Source organism: Armigeres subalbatus, chromosome 1 (assembly GCF_024139115.2).
Source record: "Armigeres subalbatus isolate Guangzhou_Male chromosome 1, GZ_Asu_2, whole genome shotgun sequence".
Taxonomy (NCBI): domain Eukaryota; kingdom Metazoa; phylum Arthropoda; class Insecta; order Diptera; family Culicidae; genus Armigeres; species Armigeres subalbatus.
In genome coordinates this window covers 303,677,422-303,699,754 of record NC_085139.1, presented here as the reverse complement: position 1 = coordinate 303,699,754, position 22,333 = coordinate 303,677,422, and the positions used below count along the sequence as shown (strand labels likewise).

Genomic DNA, 22,333 nt, shown 5'->3' with positions numbered 1-22,333 from the left:
AAGTTACTTCGTACCATACATTTATCCACGAATATAAAACGAACAATAATAAAATAAATCAGAAAGGGCTCACCAAAGATCCGTTGGATGGTCCTTGTTTGACGGATGGATATCAATCGACTAAGGAAGTTCGTTTATCACCTTAGATACTGGGAAGTCATCTTCGCAAAACGCTTCAGAACCGCTTGATATGTACTTCAACAGCTTTCAGAACTTTCTCTGGATAGACTGTTTCTGACATAAGCAGCTGGCTCCATGTTTAGTAAACGGTGATTGCACTCAGAAACAGGTCAGGCGCCAGGCGGAACTTGGTAATAGCTAAGAACTGCTGGCGCTCGTTTGATCTGCCTCAGCACCACGGAGCTGCATCAGTACTTGACGAATAATTACCGAAAAGTTTAGTTGGGCTTCCATTCCATGTAGCGAGAAAATGAATTGTACGCGGGAGTAGCTTCAACAAAGATCGTGTTCGTACTGTTCCACTTTCGGATGGATATCTGCTATTGCGTCAGGAGAATCGGTAAAAGAACAAATTTTTCTTCAAACTTTGAAAGCATTAGCGGTAAAATTTTGAAAACCATAGGGTAAAAGTTCCGATAGTCGTGGGTGTTCCTATAGTTGCGGTAGTATGGTATACTAAAAACTTACAAATCAATCGCAGCAACCCATACTGTCAAACAGTCAGTATATCTGTCAGTTTCCGAACCGAGCCATAATATCTTTGATAGCCCTTCTAAACTGGTAAATATCATCAAAATACCTTAACTTTTTTTCGTCTATGCACCAATAGTTGCGGTAGTGTTCCTATAGTTGCGAGTCTCATTGAAAAACAATGGGATTCGTAACTATAGGAACGCAAATTAAGAAATATCGCAACTATTGGAACATTGTACCAGTAATTGGAGTTGTAATTTTTGGCTTGAAAAATGATTTCTCTTCCAACACAAGCATTTTAATACAAAAATAGAAGCAGAGAACTTTCGAATGCATATTAAAGGTAGGTGAAATATGATTCGATATTATTCTGGGAGAATAAATAGTGTTGGAACGTGCTTAGTTCCTCCACTATTGGAACATTTACCCTAGGTGAGAATCTAGGTTGTAAAAATCAGAAAAAATATGAAGGATCGAAAAACACGTCCATCTCCAGCCATGGCACACTTCACCCTCCGAAATGTGGAGAGGCGACTGTAGTTCATAAAAAGTCTTGAAACTTTTTTCTAACAGGCCATTGCTTTAAATCTGAAATTGACGGTGTAAGAGTCGAATTAGTGTCAAATGACATTAATATCATGACATTCCGTGACTTTTTTTATTTTCGCTATCATGCACTACACTTTGTATTTAGAACAATGCTCTGCTTAACAAAGTTCTAGCACCCTTTAAGCATTAAATGGTAATCAGAACATCCGAATTGTAAATAACTTCTGATAAAAGTTACGAGTAAATCAGTAATAGCAATCCCATGACATTTTTGTGACATTTCCCATAACTGCGCGATCAACATGAGCCTGTTCGTGCAATTGAAAAGTGGTAGTTTTTTTTTAAAACGTATGGTATTCGATTCGACTGGAAATAGTTGTTATGTAGAGATTTCGCTATCTCAGTCTTATAAAATCATTAAACGATTAGCGTTTTACACTTCCCGACATTTCGACCATTGGATGTGGTCGTTTTCAAGGAAAAAATTGGTCAACCGTTTTCGTCCTAATTTACATGTCGTTCTGGGTGTCGAATGGTCATATATAAAACGTTCATCAAAAATTTTAATTGACCTTTTCCGCCAAAAAGTTTTATTCGCTCAATCGATTCTTTGGTTTTTTTAAGGTCAACTTTCCCAAAGAACCCATATTTTTTGACGCCTCTAAGTATTTTAAAAATTTCAACAAAAATCGAAAAAGTGCTGTTTTTTAAGATTGGCCCGATTTTGAACGAACATCTGTTGAATTTTTCTGGCCGTTTCACACGTGCAGCACTTTTTCGGTTTTTGTTTTCAATTTTAAAAATAGTTAGAGGCTTCAAAAAATATGGGTTCTTTGGGACAGTTGACCTTAAATAAGCCAAAGAATCGACTGAGACAATAAAGCGAGATACATTTTCTAACGGGAAAGGTTAATTCTTTCTTGAAATTTTAATTTAAATTTCTTAGTTTTCTAAATTATTATGGTCCATATCAATTATTCCATTCCTTCAGGAGTGCTTTTAATTTTATTTTTGTCTTCAATAAAAAAGCCGCAGCTGATTACGACCCTACAAATTTGCAACTTCAACTGAATCTAATTCGCCCAAGTATAAGCCACCCCATCGCAGAGCGCTTCAAACAAATTAACATTTATGGCTCTCCCATTAGATTAGGCTGGATGTTAGAAGCACTTGAAGAGCGATGCTGAACCGCGCACACCCGCTGCTGTGGCGCTCCCTAATGAGATGCACTTTGGACCGGCGAAAGTCAATGTCTTCATTTAACGAGCAGCGGCAGTTGTGAGTAGCTCGACCCGACCTCTGTGGTCATTGCCTATACGGACGGGCACAGCTGGAATATGTACGATCTGCTTTGCGGAGCGTTCAACGTCCGTTCTCAGATCTAATCGCAGGACCTTGAACTTTGGAACGGAATTGATTAATGGAACTGAACGTAAAGTGTTCTTGCAATTATTGTCAGGTGATGTACAGGGGATGGACAAAATAATTAGGATAGGCAAATTTTGGGTAAAATTAGATGTGTTGTAACTATCTTAGTTATCATCCGATTTTGACAATTCAGGCATGCCCGAACTAGAAAATTAATGCAGTTTGACGGTATGTCCATGGAACCGACTATGGCCAACGGATTCCGGAGATATTCCGGGTTTTTCGGAGGTAGGTTCAAAACCGTAAATTTGAGGTGGATATTAGAAGAAGTTGTGGTTAAAAATTGAATAATATTAGTAACCACAAATGAAGAAGGGCTCTTGCTGATTGGAACCATATATTGAGATTTGGAATCGGACCAGAATCAAGTGAGATATGGCCATTTCTTTAAAATCGGTTCCGATCGATACTTATCAAAGGGGTCAGGCCACAACTTCGTTTGAATCTCGCTTTTTGATAGATGGTCCTCTATGATTTTATTCTAGAAGGCCTCTAATGTGTCAAGAATGAAAAACCAATTGAATAAACGGATCCTGGAGTCGCTGGGATGTCCCCGGGGAACCTGTGAATGGGGACATTTAAATTTTTGCACCAAAATCAGTCATTCGACGGCTCTTTTTTCATGGTTTTCGATCAAGAAGCGAAGTATGAATATAAAATGGTCAATTTACGATTCTTAGCGCTTCCAGGACCTACGGATCGGCCCCTGGGGAACCTGTGGAAGGGACATTTTATTTTTACCACCAAAACCAGTCGTTCGACGGTTCTTTTTCCATGGTTTTCGATCAGGAAGCGAAGTATGAATATAAAATGGTCCATTGACGGCTCTGACCGCTTCCAGGATCTACGGATTGGCCCCGGGGAACCCGTGGAAGGGGACATTTTAGTTTTACCACCAAAACCAGTCGTTCGAAGGCTCTTTTTTCATGGTTTTCGATCAGGAAGCGAAGCATGAATATAAAAAATTCCATTGACGGCCCTGACCGCTTTTAAGACCTACGGATTGGCCCCGGGGAACCTGTGGAAGGGGACATTTTAGTTTTACCACCAAAACCAGTCATTCGACGGTTCTTTTTTCATGGTTTTCGATCAGGAAGCAAAGTATGAATATAAAATGGTCAATTTACGATTCTTAGCGCTTCCAGGATCTACGGATTGGCCCCGGGGAACCTGTGGAAAGGGACATGTTAGTTTTACCACCAAAACCATTCGTTCGACGGCTCTTTTTTTTTTCATGGTTTTCGATCAGGAAGCAAAGTATGAATATAAAATGATCCATTAACGGCTCTGACCGCTTCCAGGATCTACGGATTGGTCCCGAGGAACCTGTGGAAGGGGACATTTAAGTTTTAGCATCAAAACCAGTCATTTGAAGGCACCTTTTTCATGGTTTCCGATCAGGAAGCGAAATAAGAATTAAAAATGATCATTTACGGCTTTGACCGCTTCCAGGACCTACGGATTGCCCTCGAGGAACCTGTGTATGAGGACATTTTAGTTTTAGCACTAAAACCAGTCATTCGATTTTTCATCAGGAAGTGAAGTATGAATTCAAGACCCGCGGATTGCTCCTGGAGAATCTGTGTAAGGGGACATTTTATTTTAAGCATCAAAACCAGTCATTCGACGTCTCTCTTATAGTGGTTTCGATTAGTAATCAAGAAATGAATATAAAAAGGACCTGTGGAATGGGACATTTTAGTTTCAGCACCAAAACTAGTCATACAACGGCTCTGTTTTCATGGCTTTGGATCAGGAAGCGAAGTATGAAGTAGGCAGGTTCCCCGTGAGCTATCCGTAGGTGATTTTTGTGCTAAAACTAAAATGTCCCCTTCCACAGTTCCCCGGGGGCAATCCGTAAGTCATGGAAGCGGTCAGATCCAGTAATGGTTCAATTTATACTCATACTTCGCTTTCTGATCAAAAATCACGAAAAAAAAATTATTGGTTTTGGTGCTGCAACTTAAATGTTCCTTTCCACTGGTTTTCCGGGGGGAATCTGTAGGTCCTGAGAGCGGTCAGAGTCATCAATGGTCAATTTTATATTCATACTTTGCTTATATCAAAGAAGAGCTGTCGAATGATTGATTTTGGTGTAAAAACTAAAATGTCCTCTTCCACAGGTTCCTCGGTGGCAACCATTAGGTCCAGGAAGCGGTCAAAGCTGTCAATGGTCCTTTTATATTTATACTTTGCTTCCTGATCGAAAACCATGAAAAAAGAACCGTCGAATGACTGGTTTTGGTGCTACAGTCAAACCTCCATGAGTCGATGCTCTATGACTCGATATCGACTCATGGAAGCAAATTATCCCATATTAAAAAATATTTTCTTGGTTACTGTGATGGTCCCTTAAAACAGATTTCCAAAGATTGCCTATTCCACATGTCGATATTTCCATGAGTCGATGGTCCCTTCAATATCGACTCATGGAGGTTTGACTGTAAAACTTATATGTTCCCTTCCACAGGTTCCCCGGGGGCAATCCTTGGGTCCTGGAAGCGGTCAGAGCCGTCAATGATCCATTTTATTTTCGTACTTCGCCTCCTGATCGATAACCATGAATGAAGAGCTGTCGAATGGCTGGTTTTTGTGCTAAAACTAAAATGTCCCCTTCCACAGGTTCCCCGGGGCCAATCCGTAGATCCTCGAAGCGGTCAGAGCCTACAATGGACCATTTTATATTCATACTTCGCTTCCTGATCGAAAACCATGAAAAAAGAGCCGTCGAACGACTGGTTTTGGTGGTAAAACTAAAATGTCCCCTTCAACAGGTTCCCCGGGGCCAATCCGTAGATCCTGAAAGCGGTCAGAGTCGACAATGGACCATTTTATATTCATACTTCGCTTCCTGATCGAAAACCATGAAAAAAGAGCCGTCGAACGACTGGTTTTGGTGGTAAAACTAAAATGTCCCCTTCAACAGGTTCCCCGGGGCCAATCCGTAGATCCTGGAAGTGGTCAGAGCCTTCAATGGACCATTTTATATTCATACTTCGCTTCCTGATCGAAAACCATGAAAAAAGAGCCGTCGAATGACTGGTTTTGGTGGTAAAACTAAAATGTCCCCTTCCACAGGTTCCCCGGGGCCAATCCGTAGATCCTGAAAGCGGCCAGAGTCGGCAATGGACCATTTTATATTCATACTTCGCTTCCTGATCGAAAACCATGAAAAAAGAGCCGTCGAACGACTGGTTTTGGTGGTAAAACTAAAATGTCCCTTCAACAGGTTCCCAGGGCCAATCTGTTGATCCTGGAAGCGGTCAGATCCGTCAACAGACCATTATATATTCATACCTCACTTTCTGATCGAAAACCATGAAAAAAGAACCGTCGAATGACTGATTTTGGTGCTAAAACTTTAATGTCCCCATTCACAGGTTCCCCGGGGACATCCCAGCGACTCCAGGATCCGTTTATTCAATTGGTTTTCATTCTTGACACATTAGAAGCCTTCTGGAATAAAATCATAGTGGACTATCTGTCAAAAAACGAGATTCAAATGAATTTGTCCTGACCCCTTTGAAAAATATCGATCTGAACCGATTTTAAAGAAATGGCCATATCTCACTTGATTCTGGTCCGATTCCAAATCTAAATATATGGTTCCAATCAGCAAGAGCCCTTCTTCATGTGTGGTTACTAATATTATTCAATTTTTAACCACAACTTCTTCTAATATCCACCTCAAATTTACGGTTTTGAACCTACCTCCGAAAAACCCGGAATATCTCCGGAATCCGTTGGCCATAGTCGGTTCCATGGACATACCGTCAAACTGCATTAATTTTCTATTTCGGGCATGCCTGAATTGTCAAAATCGGATGATAACTAAGATAGTTACAACACATCTAATTTTACCCAAAATTTGCCTATCCTAATTATTTTGTCCATCCCCTGTACATGAACCTCCGAAATGAAAATTTATAATTTTCAGTTTATAGATTGGCACTCTTATGAAAGATGGTCACTTCTGTTGAAAGTCAAAACAAAATTAAGGAAATTAAATCACAAATTAAGCACCGATCTTAAAGACGAGATTTCAGAACAATTGATGATAAAATCAATAATGCAACAAAAGCTCGCCCCACGATCATTCTGACGCAACCTACACACACATACGATACGACGCGATCACTGGCTTAGGTATCTGCTGCTGAGGTGCAAATCAACGCTCGCCCTTGGGGTCATTATGCGCTAATTTTTATGCTCGCATAACAGCTCCGCCTTGTCATCGACGGAGCTAGTCACCCTGGCGAGCGCAAAAGCGTGCGGTCGCCCGTCTTTGTTTTCGTTTTCAAAAATGAGGAAGCCTCCGGTTATCGATCGTTCCCATGGCGATGATGATGACGGGGTTCTTCGAGCCAATCTAGTCGGCCTTGGAATCGTATCAGTTCTCACTCTACCCGAGCGTTACCCCGCGAATCTGCGCGTGGAAATGGATAAAATTTAATTAGAATATAACTGTTTACAGCGTAGTTTCGAGCAGACATTGCCAAACAAGTCCGAGAAATGTTGACGGCGATGATGATGCGACGGCCGGTTCGATTCAGACGCGAAACCAGGATCCGCAGCCAACCAACCGTGACCTGAATTTGGCAAATTCAGTGAACATCAGCCCGTCGAATTAATCGACGCCAACACACAACAACGGTAGCTTGATGGCTTCTTGAGATTTCTGAACCGTGAATCATGTAATTGATTGGAAATTTTTATCTCGGCTGAAGAATCATCGTGAATGTCGCAGAAATCTGTCCACAGAGACGATTCGATTTAAGTCTGAATGTCGAATGGAATTGAAAATATGCAGTTTTTTTTAACAATCTTTGGCACACTTTTACTCACGGAGAGGGAAAGTGGAATGTTTTGCCCGAGGGGTTCTTGTATTTCATTTGAAAAAATTTAGACTTAATTTTTTTTAACTGCGACCCAGAAAATATTTCAAATGTGTTTTCTCGTATAGAAGCCCCTCGGAAAAAAACGCATTGTACAGCCCCTCGGCTGTCAAAACTACTACAACCTCGCGTGGCTCGTTCATGGCTTGCCCGATGCGCAGCCACTTTCTCTTCGACTTTAAAGTGCGCGCCTTTTTCAACACTATCAAGTGGAATCCGCCGTAAACCGCTGGACCTCTCTCCCCTCAATCAAACCATGCCTCGGCAACGACCAACCGATGATGACAGCAGCGGCAAACGTGTGTTTACGAATCGTGCAAAGTGCCGTTTAACCGACACTGTTGATGTTGATGAAGCTGTGCAAACTACCGTTTCTTGTTCTTCGCAAACCCGTGTCCGTTTTCTACCCTCTTCGATCCCCTATTCCAGAAACGGAGCTTGATTACGCATTGGATTTCGCTTTCATTCGGCGACGAACCTTTGCTTGATCCGCCGAAATAGTTTTTGATGCGAATACAGTGGTGGAATTTTAGGGCATGTCGTCTTATCGATCCTCAACACAGATCGATAGTTCGATCGTCTGGTTCTCATCCATCCCGAATGCCAACTTGTTAAAGCACCTCAAAGCACGCTATTCATCGATCGTACTTTGCATACAAAGTGACCCCTTAATGGGAACCCGTTCATCTTCCGCGGCTCAGACCGCGACCCCCGCCAGAATATAGTCACGAACCATAACACAATCGTCGTCCACCATCGCCGTTCGCTTGCCACCGTTCCAGGACTTTCGCTCTCACTCTCGCCTTGTGCCCCGCCTCATCCAAGTATGCGCGGCGCGTTTGCCAATTTTGATCACGGACTCCATGCTCCATGCTGCGCCACCGAGCTCGATCCAATCGACCGCCGCGACCGGACCGACGAAAATGTATTCATCAAAGTAGGCACAGAAACCGTGGGACAAGGACGGAGAAAACAAGCCGGATTCGGACACACCGCGCTGCTGCGCTGCAGGGTGGTGGTGACAGCTCGTTAGTTGGTCATTTGTATGTCGGACGGAGATTTTCCTCATTCCTTTAGGACAGAGATGCGGCCGGTCGTCGATGCGCGGTGTAGTGGTGTGGTGATTCGCGTAATGATCGATAGAGACATTCAGGGGTGTGTTCGTACCGTTGATGGCCACGGAGAGGTCCGTCCCAGCACTCATTGGAATTCGCGATCCGATTGGCCTTGATATCTAATTATATTGAGGTTAACATTTGAAGTCTTCAGTCAATTTTGTTCTATTTTAACCAATCTGTAACAGAACAGATTTTCATGTTACACCTTTTATTTATAAAATTGTATTCAGCTGTCCTCGAAAATATTCAACAAGCCTGGCATTGCGAGTTGGCAAACAGCGATTGCCGACCAGCAGTTTCAAGTTCGTAACAAGTTTATTCCCTATCTCATCTCTGATCGCAACATAAATTTACCGAATGAGTGCGTCCCACTTCACGTAAAGTCGAATCATAAAATATAACATTGACTTTTGCGGCTTAAGTGCATCTCATTAGCGAAGGAACAGCGACGAGCAGTGTTTGTGCACTTCACCGCGAACTTAGAGTTAACTTTAGGAATAACCATAAGCGACTATTTACGATCCTGCGATCGTCTGCCTCACGCCTTTTTGTCAGAGCAAGATGATCCTCCAATAGTTGAGTAGACTACCAAACCATGCAATCGAAATGACTGTTTTCTTAATTCTTCTAACCCGAAACTAAAAATATGCTTCATCTAACTAATAGCTTGACTGAGGCTATCAAATCAGTTTCCCCAGAAAACCATGTTCAGACAAAAATCTGTATTGGTGTTTCCGCGGCAGTCTAACTGCACGATTGTGCGGTCACATTAGATTGAATCAATCACGCTTGGCAGTCTTGAGTTCAAGTTCATCTATTAGAGCTTGAAACTGTCTTCTTATAAACGGATTATCCTGGCATGACAAAGGGCATTATGAAATAATACTCACAAAAATCAAACAATCACCGACTTAGTGACCCGTCGTCGTTAAATAGAGTTATTTCCTCAGTCAAAGACCATTGAATCAGGGGGCTCAACGTGCGAGAGACATAAAAGCTAATTGGAATATAATGTCTTTACTAGCCGGTGGCTTCAACTACAAGACTGTAAGCTGCTTTGAGGCATGGGTTAACGATCCGGTAACGTTTTTTTTTTTGAGTAAAATAATGACAATTTCCAGAGAGAAATGGATACAGCATCTACAAGACTTGTACCCTTGCTTATAACTGACTATTCATTTGAAGAAATTTATTTCGTTTTATGGGACCAATCGATTCCTTTTCTCTACCTCTTACCGCCTATTACTAGGGTTACTGCTTCTGAACCTCATATCTCATAGCTCCGAAGAGCAATAGTATAGACTTTGATTTGTTTCTTTTTCTTGTGATTTGGGTACGCATGTTAGCAAAATAGAGGCGATTAGATTGGTGCTCTATTTCTTTGTTTCGCGATGATGAATGAACGTTCAGTAAGATGGAAATGGGCATAGTCCTCTACTTCAGAGTTTGAAACTGTGAAGTCGGGCGAATGTCATGCTTGTTTGTTATCAGCAATTCCGGAATCCCGACAGGATTCTGTCCGGAATCCCGACAGAATTCTGTCCGGAATCCCCACAGGATTCTGTCCGGAATCCCGACAGGATTCTGTCCGGAATCCGACAGGATTCTGTTCGGAATCCGACAGGATTCCGTCCGGAATCCGACAGGATTCTGTCCGGAATCCGACAGGATTCTGTCCGGAATCCGACAGGATTCTGTCCGGAATCCGACAGGATTCTGTCCGGAATCCGACAGGATTCTGTCCGGAATCCTACAGGATTCTGTCCGGAATCCTACAGGATTCTGTCCGGAATCCGACAGGATTCTGTCCGGAATCCGACAGGATTCTGTCCGGAATCCGACAGGATTCTGTCCGGAATCCGACAGGATTCTGTCCGGAATCCGACAGGATTCTGTCCGGAATCCGACAGGATTCTGTCCGGAATCCGACAGGATTCTGTCCGGAATCCGACAGGATTCTGTCCGGAATCCGACAGGATTCTGTCCGGAATCCGACAGGATTCTGTCCGGAATCCGACAGGATTCTGTCCGGAATCCGACAGGATTCTGTCCGGAATCCGACAGGATTCTGTCCGGAATCCGACAGGATTCTGTCCGGAATCCGACAGGATTCTGTCCGGAATCCGACAGGATTCTGTCCGGAATCCGACAGGATTCTGTCCGAATCCGACAGGATTCTGTCCGGAATCCGACAGGATTCTGTCCGGAATCCGACAGGATTCCGAATCCGACAGGATTCTGTCCGGAATCCGACAGGATTCTGTCCGGAATCCGACAGGATTCTGTCCGGAATCCGACAGGATTCTGTCCGGAATCCGACAGGATTCTGTCCGGAATCCGACAGGATTCTGTCCGGAATCCGACAGGATTCTGTCCGGAATCCGACAGGATTCTGTCCGGAATCCGACAGGATTCTGTCCGGAATCCGACAGGATTCTGTTCGAAATCCGAAAGGGTTCTGTTCGGAAACCGAAAGGTTCTTTTCGGAATCCGACAGGATTCTTTCCGGAATCCGACAGGATTCTGTCCTGAATCCGACAGGATTCTGTCCTGAATCCGACAGGATTCTGTCCTGAATCCGACAGGATTCTGTCCTGAATCCGACAGGATTCTGTCCGAAATCCGACAGGATTCTGTTCGAAATCCAAAAGGGTTCTTTTCGGAATCCGACAGGATTCTGTTCGGAATCTGAGACAGGATTCTGTTTGGAATCTGAGACAGGACTCTGTTCGGAATCTGAGACAGGATTCTGTTCGGAATCCGAGACAGGATTCTGTCCGGAATCCCGACAGGGTTCTGTCCGGAATCCCGACAGGATTCTGTCTGGAATCCCGACAGGATTCTGTCCGGAATCCCGACAGGATTCTGTTCGCAATCCCGACAGGATTCTGTTCTGAATCCCGACAGGATTCTGTCCGGAATCCCGACAGGATTCTGTCCGGAATCCCGACAGGATTCTGTCCGGAATCCCAACAGGATTCTGTCCGGAATCCCAACAGGATTCTGTCCGGAATCCCGACAGGATTCTGTCCGGAATCCCGACAGGATTCTGTCCGAAATCCCAACAGGATTCTGTCCGGAATCCCGACAGGATTCTGTCCGGAATCCCGACAGGATTCTGTCCGGAATTCCGACAGGATTCTGTCCGGAATCCCGACCGGATTCTGTCCGGAATCCCGACAGGATTCTGTCCGGAATCCCGACAGGATTCTGTCCGGAATCCCGACAGGATTCTGTCCGGAATCCGACAGGATTCTGTCCGGAATCCGACAGGATTCTGTCCGGAATCCGACAGGATTCTGTTCGGAATCCGACAGGATTCTGTCCGGAATCCGACAGGATTCTGTCCGGAATCCGATAGGATTCTGTTCGGAATCCGACAGGATTCTGTCCGGAATCCGACAGGATTCTGTCCGGAATCCGACAGGATTCTGTCCGGAATCCGACAGGATTCTGTCCGGAATCCGACAGGATTCTGTCCGGAATCCGACAGGATTCTGTCCGGAATCCGACAGGATTCTGTTCGGAATCCGATAGGATTTTGTTCGGAATCCAAAAGGATTCTGTTCGGAATCCAAAAGGATTCTGTCCGGAATCCGACAGGATTCTGTCGGGAATCCGACAGGATTCTGTCCGGAATCCGGCAGGATTCTGTCCGGAATCCGACAGGATTCTGTCCGGAATCCGACAGGATTCTGTCCGGAATCCGACAGGATTCTGTCCGGAATCCGACAGGATTCTGTCCGGAATCCGACAGGATTCTGTTCGGAATCCGATAGGATTCTGTTCGGAATCCGACAGGATTCTGTTCGGAATCCAAAAGGATTCTGTCCGGAATCCGACAGGATTCTGTCGGGAATCCGACAGGATTCTGTCGGGAATCCGACAGGATTCTGTCCGGAATCCGACAGGATTCTGTCCGGAATCCGACAGGATTCTGTCCGGAATCCGACAGGATTCTGTCCGGAATCCGACAGGATTCTGTCCGGAATCCGACAGGATTCTGTCCGGAATCCGATAGGATTCTGTTCGGAATCCGACAGGATTCGGTTCGGAATCCGACAGGATTCTGTTCGGAATCCGACAGGATTCTGTTCGGAATCCGACAGGATTCTGTTCGGAATCCGACAGGATTCTGTTCGGAATCCGACAGGATTCTGTTCGGAATCCGACAGGATTCTGTCCGGAATCCGACAGGATTCTGTCCGGAATCCGACAGGATTCTGTCCGGAATCCGACAGGATTCTGTCCGGAATCCGACAGGATTCTGTCCGGAATCCGACAGGATTCTGTCCGGAATCCGACAGGATTCTGTCCGGAATCCGACAGGATTCTGTCCGGAATCCGACAGGATTCTGTTCGAAATCCGACAGGATTCTGTTCGAAATCCGAAAGGGTTCTGTTCGGAAACCGAAAGGTTCTTTTCGGAATCCGACAGGATTCTGTTCGGAATCTGAGACAGGATTCTGTCCGGAATCCGACAGGATTCTGTCCGAAATCCGACAGGATTCTGTTCGAAATCCAAAAGGGTTCTTTTCGGAATCCGACAGGATTCTGTTCGGAATCTGAGACAGGATTCTGTTTGGAATCTGAGACAGGATTCTGTTCGGAATCTGAGACAGGATTCTGTTCGGAATCCGAAACAGGATTCTTTTCGAAATCTGAGACAGGATTCTGTCCGGAATCCCGACAGGATTCTGTCCGGAATCCCGACAGGATTCTGTTCGCAATCCCGACAGGATTCTGTTCGAAATCCAAAAGGGTACTTTTCGGAATCCGACAGGATTCTGTTCGGAATCTGAGACAGGATTCTGTTTGAAATCTGAGACAGGATTCTGTTCGGAATCTGAGACAGGATTCTGTTCGGAATCCGAGACAGGATTCTTTTCGGAATCTGAGACAGGATTCTGTCCGGAATCCCGACAGGATTCTGTCCGGAATCCCAACAGGATTCTGTCCGGAATCCCGACAGGATTCTGTCCGGAATCCCAACAGGATTCTGTTCAAAATCCAAAAGGGTTCTTTTCGGAATCCGACAGGATTCTGTTCGGAATCTGAGACAGGATTCTGTTTGAAATCTGAGACAGGATTCTGTTCGGAATCTGAGACAGGATTCTGTTCGGAATCCGAGACAGGATTCTTTTCGGAATCTGAGACAGGATTCTGTCCGGAATCCCGACAGGATTCTGTCCGGAATCCTGACAGGATTCTGTCCGGAATCCCGACAGGATTCTGTCCGGAATCCCGACAGGATTCTGTCCGGAATCCCGACAGGATTCTGTCCGGAATTCCGACAGGATTCTGTCCGGAATTCCGACAGGATTCTGTCCGGAATTCCGACAGGATTCTGTCCGGAATCCCGACAGGATTCTGTCCGGAATCCCAACAGGATTCTGTCCGGAATCCCGACAGGATTCTGTCCGGAATTCCGACAGGATTCTGTCCGGAATCCCGACAGGATTCTGTCCGGAATCCGACAGGATTCTGTTCGGAATCCGACAGGATTCTGTTCGGAATCCGATAGGATTCTGTTCGGAATCCGACAGGATTCTGTCCGGAATCCGACAGGATTCTGTCCGGAATCCGACAGGATTCTGTCCGGAATCCGACAGGATTCTGTCCGGAATCCGACAGGATTCTGTCCGGAATCCGACAGGATTCTGTCCGGAATCCGACAGGATTCTGTCGGGAATCCGACAGCATTCTGTTCGCATCCCGCCGGGATTCTGTCCGGAATCCGACAGGATTCTGTCCGGAATCCGACAGGATTCTGTCCGGAATCCGACAGGATTCTGTCCGGAATCCGACAGGATTCTGTCCGGAATCCGACAGGATTCTGTCCGGAATCCGACAGGATTCTGTCCGGAATCCGACAGGATTCTGTCCGGAATCCGACAGGATTCTGTCCGGAATCCGACAGGATTCTGTCCGGAATCCGACAGGATTCTGTCCGGAATCCGACAGGATTCTGTCCGGAATCCGACAGGATTCTGTCCGGAATCCGACAGGATTCTGTCCGGAATCCGACAGGATTCTGTCTGGAATCCGACAGGATTCTGTCCGGAATTCGACAGGATTCTGTTCGAAATCCGAAAGGGTTCTGTTCGGAAACCGAAAGGTTCTTTTCGGAATCCGAAAGGTTCTTTTCGGAATCCGACAGGATTCTGTCCAGAATCCGACAGGATTCTGTCCGGAATTCGACAGGATTCTGTCCGGAATCCGACAGGATTCTGTCCGGAATCCGACAGGATTCTGTCCGGAATCCCGACAGGATTCTGTCCGGAATCCCGACAGGATTCTGTCCGAAATCCCGACAGGATTCTGTCCGAAATCCCGACAGGATTCTGTCCGGAATCCGACAGGATTCTGTCCGGAATCCGACAGGATTCTGTCCGGAATCCGACAGGATTCTGTCCGGAATCCGACAGGATTCTGTCCGGAATCCGACAGGATTCTGTTCGGAATCCGATAGGATTTTGTCCGGAATCCGACAGGATTCTGTCCGGAATCCGACAGGATTCTGTCCGGAATCCGACAGGATTCTGTCCGGAATCCGACAGGATTCTGTCCGGAATCCGACAGGATTCTGTCGGGAATCCGACAGGATTCTGTCCGGAATCCGACAGGATTCTGTCCGGAATCCGACAGGATTCTGTCCGGAATCCGACAGGATTCTGTCCGGAATCCGACAGGATTCTGTCCGGAATCCGACAGGATTCTGTCCGGAATCCGACAGGATTCTGTCCGGAATCCGACAGGATTCTGTCCGGAATCCGACAGGATTCTGTCCGGAATCCGACAGGATTCTGTCCGGAATCCGACAGGATTCTGTCCGGAATCCGACAGGATTCTGTCCGGAATCCGACAGGATTCTGTCCGGAATCCGACAGGATTCTGTCCGAATCCGACAGGATTCTGTCCGGAATCCGACAGGATTCTGTCCGCAATCCGACAGGATTCTGTCCGGAATCCCGACAGGATTCTGTTCGGAATCCGACAGGATTGTGTCCGGAATCCGACAGGATTCTGTCCGAAATCCGACCGAATTCTGTCCGCAATCCGACAGAATTCTGTCCGGAATCCGACAGGATTCTGTCTGGAATCCGACAGGATTCTGTCCGGAATTCGACAGGATTCTGTTCGAAATCCGAAAGGGTTCTGTTCGGAAACCGAAAGGTTCTTTTCGGAATCCGAAAGGTTCTTTTCGGAATCCGACAGGATTCTTTCCGGAATCCGACAGGATTCTGTCCTGAATCCGACAGGATTCTATCAGGAATCCGACAAGATTCTGTCCGAAATCCGACAGGATTCTGTCCGAAATCCGACAGGATTCTGTTCGAAATCCAAAAGGGTTCTTTTCGGAATCCGACAGGATTCTGTTCGGAATCTGAGACAGGATTCTGTTCGGAATCTTAGACAGGATTCTGTTCGGTATCCGAGACAGAATTCTGTTCGGAATCCGAGACAGGATTCTGTTCGGAATCTGAAACAGGATTCTGTTCGGAATCCGAGACAGGATTCTGTTCGGAATCCGAGACAGGATTCTGTTCGGAATCCGAAACAGGATTCTGTTCGGAATCCGAGACAGGATTCTGTTCGGAATCCGAGACAGGATTCTGTTCGGAATCCGACAAGATTCTGTTTGGAATCCGACTGAAATACTCTTACCGAGAAAACCTTGTGCGGAATCCTGAGAGGAATCTGTCATAAAACCCGATCGGATTTTGTTCCAAAATCCATATATATTATGTAAGGAATCGTGGAGAATTATGTTAAAAATCCTGATGATCTCTCGAAAATCGTAAAATGGTTGTGTCACATATTTTGGAGGGATATATTAGGAATCCTGAAAGATTTTATCTTGGCAGTATTCTGTTAGAAATCCTAGCAGGGGTATGTGTTATATTGGGTCCCTCCTTAGCCGTGCGGTAAGACGCGCGGCTACAAAGAAAGACCATGCTGAGGGTGGCTGGGTTCGATTCCCGGTGCCGGTCTAGGCAATTTTCGGATTGGAAATTGTCTCGACTTCCCTGGGCACAAAAGTATCATCGTGTTAGCCTCATGATATATGAATGCAAAATTGGTAACTTGGCTTAGAAACCTCGCAGTTGATAACTGTGGAAGTGCTGAATGAACACTAAGCTGAGGGGCGGCTCTGTCTCAGTGTGGAGATGAAATTCCAATAAAAAGAAGAAGAAGAAGAAGAAATGGGTTAGATTATGTTCTTCTTCTTCTACAATGGCTCTACATTCCAACTGGAACTTGGCCTGCCTGTTCCAATTAGTAATCTATTAGCATTACCTCAGTTATTAATTGAAAGCTTTTCTATGCCCGCAAGTGCATGAGTTTGTACATATCTTGAGTGTAAAGTACAATGGATACACTATACCCAATGCCGATGAATTCGATAATATTTCCAACCCACAAACATACTAGACCGGACTGAGAATCGAACTCGCCATTTCCGGATTGGCAATCCTACGTCTTTACTCGCAAGGCTACTGGAGACCCCGTTAAATCATGTTACGAATTCTGAAAGCATTGTCAGGAAAAGGTGTCTGTCACTAACCCTTGCAGGATAGTTCTTGAAAACCCTGAAAGGATTCTAGCAATATCTCTGTAATGATTTTATTAAGATGTATGAAAAGATTCTGCAAAAAATACATTATTTCCTGGTTTGTCGGAGTAGGAGGACTGGGGAAGTTCTATCTCTCTATTGATAAGTTTTTCATCCGTCGTATTAAACTTCAGATCTTTCTGGTGCGAGCTTTGTTCAAAGTTTGTGATTTAAAACAAAAATTATACTAATTATTAAAACAAAAATATTTAATTCAAATTATGTCCTACTGGTTTCCGAAAGGTCAAGGGGGGGACAATAAAAAATAAATATTAAAATGGAAAAAATTAATGAAACTCTTCGGATTTGTTAAAGAATGTTTTGAAAATCCTCAAAATCATCCAAATTTTTTGTTGTTGCCCCTTCAAAATATATTTTTTTGGTAAAAAAAATCCGATGGGGGAGACATAATTGTTTATATATTTGTATCGGCCTTAGTTATTTTTTATACATCAATTATTGAACTGCTAAGGTATTAGAAAGTTACAGAAATAAGCAGACAAAATTTTAGGATGACATTGATAAAGGTAGGAATTTTGAATAGTTAGGATGTACGAATTTTAGTTCGAGGATCAAAGAAACTCTACTAAAACATTTTAATATTTACAACTTGAAGCAAGTAAAAAATATTACTAATATAAATGTCTTTACTCATTCAATAAGAACTTGGGCATATTTGAACATATGCAATAGTGTCCGGACACTTTTATGAACTATTATTCAAATGATCAAATACGGCTTCTTTATAGCCTTCCGGTGCAGCTTAGAAAACGAGAAATGAAAAACTTGTATGTGGATAAAATAAAAAGAAAGAAGTCAAAAAGATTAAGATTCTGAAACCCGTGATATGCCACCTGTTTGAATTCTATTTTCAACCACAAAGCTTATGCATATCCTTGAATTTAAAATTCGATTCTCGACTGCCCATTGATAGGAATGCACGGATACGTTGACCACCAAAATACCTCAACCAAACAGCGCGCGGTGCTGCTCAACGTCAAAAATACACCGCCAGCACCGAGCAGCACAAGCTGTTATGTAACAAACCTGATATGCTTTTTTTCTGTTTTCTGAAAATATGCGACAAAATCAAAATGCTTACTTTCCTCCGAACCGTCGCCGTCCCATCGGGGACGGATGGGATTGAGCGAAGAACGCACACCAGCGCAAGCCTCCCAAACAATTTAGCAATCCGCCAGCTGATGGATTCGACCACCAGCGCAAGGAAGACTTGACTTGACACCGCGATCGGGTCGCTTCCATCCGCACGGTGAATTTATGCACACATCAGATTGCCAATACCCTGGCCTGGGGCTCTACACGGTGGCACTCGATGAATCCCACTCTTACTCTCGGTTGAATGTAGTCCCCGGCGGACGGCATCGAAATGATGGTTACCAAGCGGGCGTGACTAACATTTCTACACGTCTTGTGTTTGTCACACGTCACTTCAACGCTGCTGCGGCCGAGCGATAGCAGTGACTAAAACGGCTGTGACACACATCGGTAGGCACTCTGCGAAACCGGATCTTCAATTCGGTTTTCTCGCACATCCCCCGACCGAAGTAATTGCACTTGTCCCGGATCGTCGCACAGTGACCGATTACCTGAGAGTCTAGCAATTTTACTTCAGTTACCCGTTGCAAAGAACGTTGTTGCTGGTAGAAAGATTTTGCATTTCAAAACTATCGAAATTCAAAACTATAATTTTCATAATTCATGAGTTTTGTCCGGCTTCTGCACTTAGATCCACCGCTGTGCGTGGTCGCTATGACTGACATACGAATCGAGAGGGGGAAGACCTCTGGAATGCAGCCCGAACGACACTAGTTTTGGTATGATTTTACCCATTTGCGTAGGACCTTGACCAAAGTCCGGACCGAACCGTTCGGGTTGTTAAGTAACGAAATCCCAACAACCACTACTGGACTGACTGATTAACATGTTTGGCAGTCATATTTGGGGTGCCACAATTTGAACAAGACAGAACGAGATAGCAGTACGAACTTACCTTTTTATGATTCCATATGACGTTTACACTAGGTTTACCCCGCCGCGCGAAGGACTGATCGATGACGTCGTCGTGTACCAAACTGGCGGTGTGAATCATCTCTGCAATCATGGCGATTTGTCGTTGTGCGTGCACTACGTTGCTGGATTGGAAGAAAAAAGAAACATAAAATGGGTGTTAATTTGTGGTAAATTTGTTACATTTGGGGCAATACATTTTGATGAGGATTGCATGATAATAACAAATTGATGATTTTGGACCCTTTGGATGACATAACAGAATATCCCGGAGTTCAGACATTCCGATGGTGATACCCGCTTCTAGTCACAGTCACTGAAAAATCGATAGATTTTCACACACGACTGCATATTGCTGCCGAAAGAAAGTCATGAACTCAGAGTTCCAAAAAATGTCATACTCATATATATGACAACGGAATATCTGTAAGAGGTTGACAAGCTTCCTCCTGGTCTTAGGCCCTTGCAAGCTTCATTAAACTAAGACTCAACTCAAAACACTACCAAAATTTAGACTACTGAAAAGATTAGCAGAAAAGATTAGCACTTGGATCGATGATGGTTGAAATGGATCCCCCTCGGTTTCCAATTACTGAGCCAGATGTTAAGCACGGAATCTTAAAGCTGCGCTTCTGAACAAGTACGTGCATCTGGTAGAATACCGTCAAAGCAACTTCATTTCACCACCACCGATAAAAACTCGTGGTGAGATTCCTGTCTTGTTGTCCTCTCTTAAGCCTCTTGGTGTACGAGGAAGTGAAAATTCGGAAAATTACGAGACGAGCCAGCCTTGGGCTGAAATTCTAGAAAATAAAGACAAAAAAATCGAAAAAAATGCGGAATTCTAAATGATTTATCCGTGAAAATTTGTGCCTCCCAAGTAAACATATTTCAGCACACACAGTTTTTGCCGACGATCTACATGACAGCATTGACAACGGCAAATCGTATCACAGGACTTTTATCCCCTTTGTCATCTGATAGCCAACAGGCTGGGGTTTTCCGGGAAATATCCTGGTGTTTGGGATTAATTCCACGTTTAAAGTAATAATCAACAATGCCACATCCCAGAGTATCTACGAATTAACGAGATCAACCCGGGGGAATAACGAGTTTAATGGACTTTCACTGTATAACGGAAACTGATTGGAAACTCGGTACTTGGCACGTTAGGACCCTGTTGCTCGAGAGCTGCGTGAAGGTGGAGGATGCAGCGCTTCAGGAGCTCCGATGGCGCGGTACAGGAGAACGGGAATTTCACGCAGTGGATCCAATTGCGAGTAGTACGTCATTCAAAATCACATCACTTCATAAAATCCATACCACTACTTCCCCACACTACCTGAGTTAACCTCCTCCTCCTGCCATTGTAAGCACCACCATCTTCTTTTTTGACGCAGGACTACGTCTGTCTTTTCTATATTGGGGTACACTTCACGATTGCGAAAATTGGAGACCGTCACAAAAATATGATAAACTTGAAATTTTAAATTTTAAACTCAGCCGATTCTCGATGGATTTTCAGTTTTTTTTTTTTTTTGACCAATGAAAATTTAATACAAATTGTGGCGTCAGTTAGTTATTGGAGAGGCGCATTGGGGAAAAAATGGTTCTTCTCAGAATTAGCATATTCTGGAAAGAAAGTATTAATTGCGAAAATGGGCTGTTTCTGTGGCGTCGGTTTTTGACGTGGTAGCATGGTTTCCTCTAGTGATTCCATCCATTCAAATTAATTGCATCATCACTCTCCGACGATTAAAATGATTAAGAAATGATTAAGCTTTGCACTTTGAAGAAAGTTCGTTTCGGATCAGGGGCGACTCGTGGACTTTTGCTACACCTGTTCTACCATGCTGATAAAAAAATATTCATCAAGCTGAGTGGTTACGAATGAAAGTTGTGCATTTGATCTAATATTGAAACCTTTTTTTGTACAACTTAACCAAATATTAGAAGAAAAAAAAACAATTTAAATAAAAAGGATTTACAAAACAATAAATAGCTTATTAATCTCTTTTGTTACAAAAATGTTTTAAATTTAGATGCACTTAAAATTTTAAACTCTCGCAAATCGTCTAAAATCTAACTTGGTAACAGTTGGCAATAACTGGATATTGCTCAGAATAGAGATCTTTCAAATCGGCTCATTCCACCATTCGGGGTACACGGGTCCCATCGCCGCTAATATTTAAACTCCCACATATTTTGTTGCTATAAAAGAAATGTTATTAACCATTATTAGTATAATAATCAATAATAATAATAATTAGCAGTGGCGTAGCCACGGGGGTGGTTTTGGGTATAAAACCCCCCCCAGAGACAAAATTTTTGGAAGAAATTTTTTTTTTCGAAAAAAAAAATGTTCAGAAAACCCCCCCCAGACCAATTTTCTGGCTACGCCACTGATAATTAGTATAATAATTATAATAATAAACAATTATGGTTTGATGCGACCCCAGACTGTGACGACCAATGAGTCACATTTGGAAGCTGAAATGTGTTCCAATTATTTAATTTTTCAAATTTAGTGAAAACTATACCTTTTTCTCTATGTTGATTGATTTTGAGTATTCGTAAAAAAGCATTATTTAATGTCTCTTTTGAAAACGCAAACATTAATTAATATTGTTCTTGATGCATTGCATATTCATCAGAAGAAAGAAAATCAAACCGTTTCCAATCATCGGAGTATGAACGAAAGCGTGTGTGGTACGCGTGCGCCTTTCGGCAAAGCACAAGCCCGACACTATGATCGAGTCTAACCGAAGGTGCATCGCTTCGTTGATTGTTCTCGCAGCGCGTCGAACGGGTTTGACTCCTGCGCGCATAGCAGAACTTGCATCTAAACGTGCTTGCTTCGCATGCGAAAGAGGATGATGTGAGGAAACGGAGAAAGCTGGCAACGTTCACGCTGGTTCTCTGCGCGCGGAGAACGAGTGACCATACCAAAGAGGAAATTATTTCAAAACATTTGTCATGCCGCAGAACTTTAAATTTGACTTCTGGTAGCGCTGCTGTTGGTTCTTCATTATGGATCGTACGAC

At 44.0% G+C, this 22,333-nt stretch overlaps 1 protein-coding gene across 2 annotated transcripts in view; it reads right to left on the bottom strand.

Annotated features, from left to right (window-relative positions):
- LOC134207851 (all trans-polyprenyl-diphosphate synthase PDSS1) overlaps positions 1–22,333 on the bottom strand; it is a 336,013-nt gene that overhangs the window by 58,289 nt on the left and 255,391 nt on the right. For both annotated transcript variants that reach the window (XM_062683802.1, XM_062683801.1), the window contains exon 5: positions 19,273–19,414. In XM_062683802.1, coding sequence (XP_062539786.1) covers positions 19,273–19,414 — 142 coding nt within the window. The remainder of the gene's footprint in view (positions 1–19,272; positions 19,415–22,333) is intronic.